General features: G+C 33.3%; 1 protein-coding gene across 1 annotated transcript; it reads left to right on the top strand.

Annotated features, from left to right (window-relative positions):
* Positions 1-2,237: 2,237 nt before the first annotated feature.
* Positions 2,238-6,657, top strand: LOC131077879 (bidirectional sugar transporter SWEET3b-like). The gene is made up of 5 exons (XM_059218828.1): positions 2,238-2,241; positions 3,324-3,385; positions 5,956-6,117; positions 6,319-6,438; positions 6,544-6,657. The coding sequence occupies exons 1-5, from the start codon at positions 2,238-2,240 to the stop codon at positions 6,655-6,657; spliced, it is 462 nt and encodes a 153-aa protein (XP_059074811.1).
* The last annotated feature ends 1,985 nt before the right edge of the window (positions 6,658-8,642 follow it).

Here is an 8,642-nt window from a genome sequence, read left to right as displayed (position 1 = left end):
AATCACTATGAATGAGTTGCAAAGGATGATTAGCTCTCCATGCTTTACTTGAATCAAAAGGATCTCGATGATGTTTCCCTAACACACAACCTTCACACACACCTTCACAAGCTAACATTTTTGTTAATCATCTAACCATATCCATTCTAACCATATCCTGTAAATTTTTATAATTTATATGTCCAAGTCTAGCATGCCAAAGTTTTGACATATAATCAGTTTGAGCAATAAAAGCATGAGAGAGTGTGAATTTATCATCAACAAACCCCACAAATTTAAATAGATTCTCTTCATGGTCAACTTTACCAATAGCAATGATATTACTTGGGTTTTTTCTATCTCTAACAATAACTTAATCAACAGTGACAACAAACTCATATCCAGCTTGAACTATTTTATATACTGAAATAAGATTCACCCCCAATCCTTCAACCAGTAAAACATTCTTTAAAGATCCATTTGTTACATTAACAGTCCCTGTTCCTAAAACAGGAAGTTTCATTTTATTACTAATAGAAATCTCTTGATCTGAATTCTTCCCTTCATAAAAATCAATAAACAAAGATCTATCCCTAGTCATGTGAGATGATGCCCCAGAATCTAAAATCCATTCTTTATTAGAATCTGAAGCAAAGTATCCCCCCTTAACGCTAGATTTACTCTTGGGTGTAGCAATTACCTCCTCATTTTATTTCTCTTGTCTTTTTAAAGAGATGGCTACGAAGCTATGCTTATCCTTCTTCCCATCCTTAAAAATTTCTTTCTTGGGCTTATATTGTTGTCTTTCATTGTCCCTTTTCTTCAAACAAAATTTCTCCATGTGATTCTCACCTCCACAATACCTGCAAATAATGGGTTTTCTTCCAGCTTGTTTTTCTGCACCATCATTTCTAGAAAAAAAGGTTAGAACCTTCATTATTTCAAAATTTATTATTTCCTTTCCAATTCTTTTTTCCATCATTTCTAAAAATTTACTTTTGGCTGTATATGCATGATTGTTTTTAATATGTCCTCCTTTAATAAGCCGAACTTCTTCATCTAAAATAGACTTGCAAAATTGATCAAAAGTTTGTTGGGGGGTATTGGGATTTAGTTGAAGAACCCTTTTCCTTGATTCTTTAAATGCCTTATATGGTTGGGGAAGCTTACTTTCAACCATTGCAATCAATTGAAAATCTTTTTTTGCATATTCAACACCTATTTTTTTGAGTTGAGCATTTAAAAAAGTAACTTCATTGAAGTAATCAAACATTTTTCCAAAATCAGATGGATCTAAATTCATCAATTTTTCATCTATACTAAACATGCTAGTAATGTCTGCATCTTTATAATCCTTTTCTAAATTCTCCCACAGCTCTATTGGATTATCAACATCAACAAATCTTCTATTCAGATTGGGGCTCAAAGCTTTACCAATAATACCTCTAGCTTGCTCCAACTTGCATTTCCACAACTCCTTTTCTTTGTCATTTTGTTGAGGTTCTCCAATTTCTTTATTCACTATCCACCATAAAGCCTTCTCTCTTAGAGCATTTTTGACTGCAATCTTCCAATCTGCAAAACCACTTCCATCAAAAATAGGCAAAACTTCATTTGAAGAGCCCATGTTAGCAAAAAATCAGTCTTCAAACAGATATTACTCCAGCAATATAACAGCCTTGCAACCAAATAACACTCCAATAATATATTAGCCTTGCAAACAAACCACTTCCAGCAATATATTTTCCTGCAGCAAATCCCTCTAGCAATGTTTTTCTAGCTCAGATACCATGTAAAAACAGTCCCAGAAAATAAAAACATAACAACAACCATAAATAGATAAAAAACAGGGCAAAACAAGGTTAGAAAAGATATATATATATATATATATTCAATTCAAAAAACTGTGTACAACAGCTATCCTCAATCACACATAAATATAGCTATTACATCTTTGAAGCCTGGAATCTTCTTGCTTTCTAGAAAACTCTAAACTCTGGAAACTTCTTTTTACAACAACTCTGTTTTTTTAAAACAGCTTCTGGAAGACTCTAGAAATATTCTATTATTTTCTAGACAATCTTAATTATTCCTAACATGCAGGCCTATATAAGAACCTAAAAATCTTCATGCTCTTCACAACTTCATCTCTTCTTGTGCTGATTTCAATTTGCATAAGATTATTTTCTTTTGAGTACTCCAAAGATAGTTTCTTCTTTTGTTCAATGGCTTTTCCTCTGCACCTTGTGGTGGGAATTATGGGTATGCCATCCAAACCACTACTTTATGAAGTATAAATGTAATTTGGATCGTCTGGATATCTAATCTTTTTCTATCCTTATTCAATTTCCAGACTTTAAAAATGGGTCTAGGATAGGTGATAAAGCCTATGTACGGCCAAAATTTATTGCTTTTTTTGGTTGGTCTAAAATGGGATGAACATGGTTAGAATTAAGCATGGTGAAGATAGATTGAATATATTAGAATCAATTACAGGACACATGATTCGTACTCTATATCTTAGTCAAGAATAATGGAGGCTATTGGATTTTGCGTGATACATTTTCATCCTCAAGGTAGAGTGAATTAGTGATTTCTAATCAATATATGGTTTTTAGAATGGTTGGTTAATAATAGCTAGAACAAAAGTTTGTAATTTGAGGTTTACATTGTAAAAGTTCCATAAAAGTTGCATCATAATAGCATAACCTCTTCTTAAAACCCCAAGGGATTATTTTGGTTACTCTTTCTGTGGATTTTGTTGTGTAGATGATTCCTGTTTTGATTTGCATGTACAATTTCTGCTATGAATTTCTTTCTGGTTTGTATGTACATGTTTCTGTGTAGGTTTCCTGCACATATTTATGTGCAAGTTTTGTTATGTATTTGTGGGATTGTCGCTCATTTTCGTGGGAAGGTTTTAATGTGTACTAGTTGATTTTCGTTAAGTTGGATTTATGTAAGAGTGCAAACTAATTTTTCATGGTGGTCTGCAGTGCAGGAAATATAACTTCACTAGCACTTTTCCTGTCACATATGTAAGTACTGTGTACATCAGATTTATCTTAGTCAACAACTTTGATATCAACATTTTTTTTTGTTGCATTACACTGGAAATTTGTCTAATGTTTATGAGCATGATTAACATGTGAGCTTATATATAAATATTATTATATTTGGAAATAGTAGGACAACATTTTGGGGGATATACAAGCTTAAGTCTACCTAGGGATATTCGAGACTTCTATATGTGTGTACCTTGTTCAACTGTTGTCTTTGGCTACTTTACGGAGCCCCATTTGTTAAACCTCATAGCACTTTGCTGCTCACAATCAATGGTGCAGGATTTGTTCTGGAAATATTTTATCTGCTGTCCTTTCTGACATTTGCCCCCAAGCAGGAGAAGGTAAGTCATTATGCCAGCTATATGTTAGTAATTAAAGGCCGTTTGTTGGCTACTAGATTATATGAAGGTTATCTATGTAGGCATATAAAAATGACCATATTCCTAAATGAATATTTTATGTTCATTTCCCTATTTAATTAAATCCAATTTAATTAAATTATCCATATTCTTCTATTTTATTAAGTAAATTACTCAATTTATTTAAATAAAATTCACTATACCATTTAATGAATAAATCATTTTATTCAATTAAATCCCCCTACCCACTTTTAATTAAATTCAAATTTAATTAAATAGTTATCCTAAATTGAATAAATCAAATTTATTTAATTTCTCCAAATTGCAACCAAATTGAATTAAATTACTTTATTTCAATTAAATCCTATTATCCCTCCATCCACTTGCAAAATCCTAAACCCCTTTCTAATCCCTTCTAGAATCCTCTAATCGCTTCTAATTAACCAAACCCCTCCTCTAAACTTTGTCACATCCCTAAGCAAAGGGAAGTCACTTCTCAAAACCTCAAAGTCTTTGATAACCATTAAAGGCTTTCAACCTTCAACCACTAAATGTCTCAAAGTCTTTGATAACCATTGAAGGCTTCCAACTTTCAACCACTTAATCCACAAAGTCTCCAATAACCATTAATGGTTAACCCAAACCCTCCTACATGGTTAAAACATTTGTTTTGACTCAACCTCTACCCAACCCAAGGGTCTCATCAGGCCTTTAATGCTTTGACCATGATTATCTCTTAATCATTTGCACAAAGGTTTATCCTTGGATTAACTCCTAATCTAGTGGGTAATCCTAACTTAGACTTGACCCTTAGCCTCTAGATAACCATGAGGTCTTCTCAGGCATTCAATGTCTCCAACCCCTTCTTTCAACCCAATCTTATGTTGACATTTGTCACCATTTCATTGGTGCAAATCATGCACATGGATCCCCAACTTTCAAACTCAACCCTTGATTGAATCTTTCAATCCTGACCATCCATTGCCCTATTCTTGTTATAAATAGAGCTCTCACTCCTCCATTTTCATATATAGAATCCTCTAAATTTGAAGCATTACACTTATGCTCAAATTCTTTCAAGCTTTCATATCATTTTTATGCTCATCATTTAGCCTCTTTTAGATCAGGAATTAGACTAAATATGCATGTTTAGAGTACTTTCTTTATCACTTTAGCTCAATCATCGACTAAATATATTATGTTAGGATAGTATTCATACTAACCTTGTCATCTTATCATCTAGTTTATTGCATTTCTAGAATCATGCATAGCTTAGCATATCTTTAATACTAAAATCTATCAAAGCATCCCTCGTTCTTGCATTTGCCATCCCTAAACCATTTTGCTCAGTGATCTGATAGAAAAACATTGGTTTGAGGGACATTGTGAGATAGAGAACCATGGGACCCTCCTTGGGAAGTTGAGTAATACTACGTTACTCCATAGCTTGCACCAAGAAGTCCTGTGTGTGTGTGTGGACTAGTTATTTTATCATATTTTCAAATTTTAAATTATATAAGCCCACTTTTCCACCATAAATTCACAAATGCTTATCAATCTTGGACATACTTAGTGTAGTCACTGTCCTTGGTTTATCTGAAACAATTATCCAAATAATATCCCACCATAGCTTGGTGATCAGTGTACATATCCATATCAAAGTAGTATCAACAACAAGGGGCAAAATCCTAGCCTCACTAGGGGCATTTCACCTTCAAGATTTTCAACATCAGACCAAAAACGTAGTAAGACAACAAGGATCAAAACAACCAACAAATGACAATCGACAATGCGAGAAGGCTAAACATCACGAACTTGAACTGATTTCAATTGAACAAAGATCTATTTTGCAAGATGTTTTAATTGACAAGAATACATTTCCAATAGCATGCATGATTACTTGTGGTTGTTAATTTTTGCTTATCATATCTCCTGAGCACCTCCAGGATGTCTTACGACTAGAGAAGCAAGGAAGGAATGTGATATTTTATTTGTCTTCTATCTGTGAGTGAAGTCTTTTACCATGCAAATTTGTCCTATGAAGAAATCCGGTGGCATATCGCTAAGGACATTTCAGATTTGTATGGAACAAAGGTTAACTCTTGTATGTTTACGCAATATGCATTCAGGTTGTCCTGGTTCAATTATACCTTGACGCTTGTGCTATCTTGCAAAATCAAATATCATGTAAATTTTTCTCAGGTCATTATGGTTCAATTATACCATTATGCTTGTATAAATTTTGAACATATCCTAAACAAATCAATGCTCAATGATGATATCTACAAAGAAAGCAAACAAATGGCTATATCGGATGACAAATGCAGAATGAGGATGCTACCAAAAACATAGTTGCATATCATTTTACAATTAGTTGCATATCTTTTTACAATTAGTTGCATATCATATCATACATCTCATTTTCCAAATATCATTCATCATTCATCATTGCATCCCTCGCATTCATCATATATGCTTGACTAGATTACATTCAAGAAGTTACATATATAGTTTAATTTTTCCGACACGGATACCTTCAATTTATTTGGCAGGCAAAAACGGTGCGCTTAGCCATTGCAATGATGGTTTCTTTTGTGATGGTTGTCGCAGTTACTATTTATGCGATGCACACACACAGTGTCAGACAGTTACTGGTTGGCACTTTAGGTGTGATCCTTTCCATTGTTATGTATGCCTCCCCATTATCTGTCGTGGTGAGTTTTGAATCTCATCTTCTTAATTTAGATTGCTATGAAAAATGTAAAAACGAAAAGAAATAAATCTAAACATTTAGTCTCTACCCAAATTTAAAAAATTGAGAAAAAATCTGGTCTCTACCCAAACACTAGAGAAACCTAACTAGCAGATGAATTCATCCTTTCATGAATGTTGATGGGTTTCTGTTTATTTTGCAGGGAGCTGTTATTAAAACCAAAAGTGTAAAGTACATTCCATTTTTGGTCTCCCTATTCAGCACGCTAAATGCACTTGTCTGGTCTGCATACTCTGTAATGGCCAAGAATATCTTTATAGCTGTAAGCTTCTCTCTTTCGCTAATATCATTTCCAAGTATAGTGTTCATGTAATTTTTGGCAGGGACTATACACCTTTTTCCTCATGGAATTATTCCTTTTTTGCAGGTGCCCAATGGCATTGGTTTCCTTCTAGGAATAGCTCAGCTCGTTGTTTACTTCATTTACAGAAGTTCAGAGCCTGTTTTACCTGTATCTACTGAACTTCATGAACTTCCTTAAACCAAAAAGATAGATGATGTATTTGATCTTTCTAACGATATAGGGGAGGTGGAAGCCACAAATGCTGTCAAAGTGGCTGCAGTGAATGATTTCATACTCATTGATCAATGATTAACAAGTTCTACACATCCTCCTCAGACAATTACAGTCTGTTCAATTGCCTAGAATGAGCATTAGCAGACAAGAGGAGGAACATGTCAAAATATTAAATGAACCAAGTACGTATCGGACAGGGAAAATATAGAGAGAGTTTAGCCCTTAGGTGGGCCTGATTATTACCTTTTAGTTCCTATTTTCAAAATTATAACTATTTCCTTGGCAGAGCAATTCAATATATTCTTTGAAGTACCAGATTCCATGGCTGTATGAATGTGCAGTTCGGTGTGTACTCTATATCTTGAGACATAATAGTTTTACAGATCAGACTAATGAAACTGGACCAATGGTTGGTGTTTTACGTATACAATGTCTTATAACTAAGCACTATAATAAATAACATCAGTACAACCTCATGTCAATGGATACAATAAATAAATAAACAATCGTAGAGTAAGGAAAGAGACCACAAAAAGGTCAATGCTGACTAGATTCTCAAGCTAATGGGCATCACAGATATCTTAAGGAATCGAACCAGTATTAATGAACAAAAAAGTACAGAAGTAATGAGTGAGAAGGCATATAAGCTTTAATAATAGATATTGGATTGAATTCAAGGGAAATGGAGAAATGATGTATATTAGTTGGAAAATGAAAGAGTAGATCTTATTTTGAATTTTTTTTTAGTTTTTTCAAGTGTTTTTTTGGTTATTTTTTTATGGAGTCAAAGATTGAAGGTTATCCATTCATTTGGGGCACAATTTCGATTTTAGATGTGGGAGTCTTACACCGAGTAAGATGATTCCTAGTGAGCTTAGTATGAACCTTTTAACATCACTACTGGACCAAAGAAAATATTTGAAATTATTTTCTATGGTACATAATAGTCCTTTTGAATGTATATTTGATTGTATTTATTAATTAATGAATATTCAAATTTATATCATATATATTTTTATTGATTAAACAAAAGATTTTATTATATCTAAACACAATGACCATGGCATTCATGTACATTCGTGCATTATAAATAAAATATCACATGTCGCATTATAATATGTAACTATATAATTGTACATAACTTATTCAAAACTATTGGGGTCTCTTTTGCACGCCTATTAGTCTCATGTTGATGGGGGGCTGTTTTGGACACCTTGACAAAAAGCATGCTGATGTGACATCATATTGGATGATGTGACCCTAAAACCTTAGTTATAAATAGGAGACTTGCCAAGTAATCTGCTGTAAAAATATTCCCCTAATTAAAACTCAATTTACTCAATTTACTCAATTTACTGTTTCTGATTGTAGATATTCCCTCCATTACCTTGTGTGTTATCTTTTCCTAAAATATCAGGCTAGCAAATTTGACCCCACCAAAAAGATCTGTATTATTGTTACCTGCCTTGGCTGTACCATCGTCTCCAATTACAATTCCTTCATGGGTGCAAGCTAATCAGACATGTCATTTCATGGCTGTAAGGGAAGGTGATCTGACAAAAGAACAGGCTGTCACAAAGCTAAAGTGCCCTGCAGCATGTCGATTTCTTTTGTGACAAGAAATGCGCCGTGTTCCCAATGAGGTGCGCATTTAGAAAGAAGACATTACTTTTCATCATCTCCGTGCCAGCTTATGCAATTTTTTTCTGGTAATAAAGCTGTTGCTTTGAGTTTTCTTTTCCAAAAAGTGTAATCCATTCTGCTACTAAGCACTAACAAATAAAATTTTAATAAGACAAATGAATAGTCAGTCTATCATCATTATTTTGAAGAAGATAAAGAGTGTGCTTAGAAGTTCTTTTTTAAAGTATATTTTGTATATTAATTTATTTTTAATAATTATTTATTTCTTTTGGTCATTTTTTTATTATTCATTGTGAAAAACAAAA

This window comes from Cryptomeria japonica, chromosome 4 (assembly GCF_030272615.1).
Source record: "Cryptomeria japonica chromosome 4, Sugi_1.0, whole genome shotgun sequence".
In the NCBI taxonomy this organism is placed as follows: Eukaryota; Viridiplantae; Streptophyta; class Pinopsida; order Cupressales; family Cupressaceae; genus Cryptomeria; species Cryptomeria japonica.
Note: the sequence above shows the minus strand (reverse complement) of the source record. Positions and strands in the feature narration are given on the sequence as shown.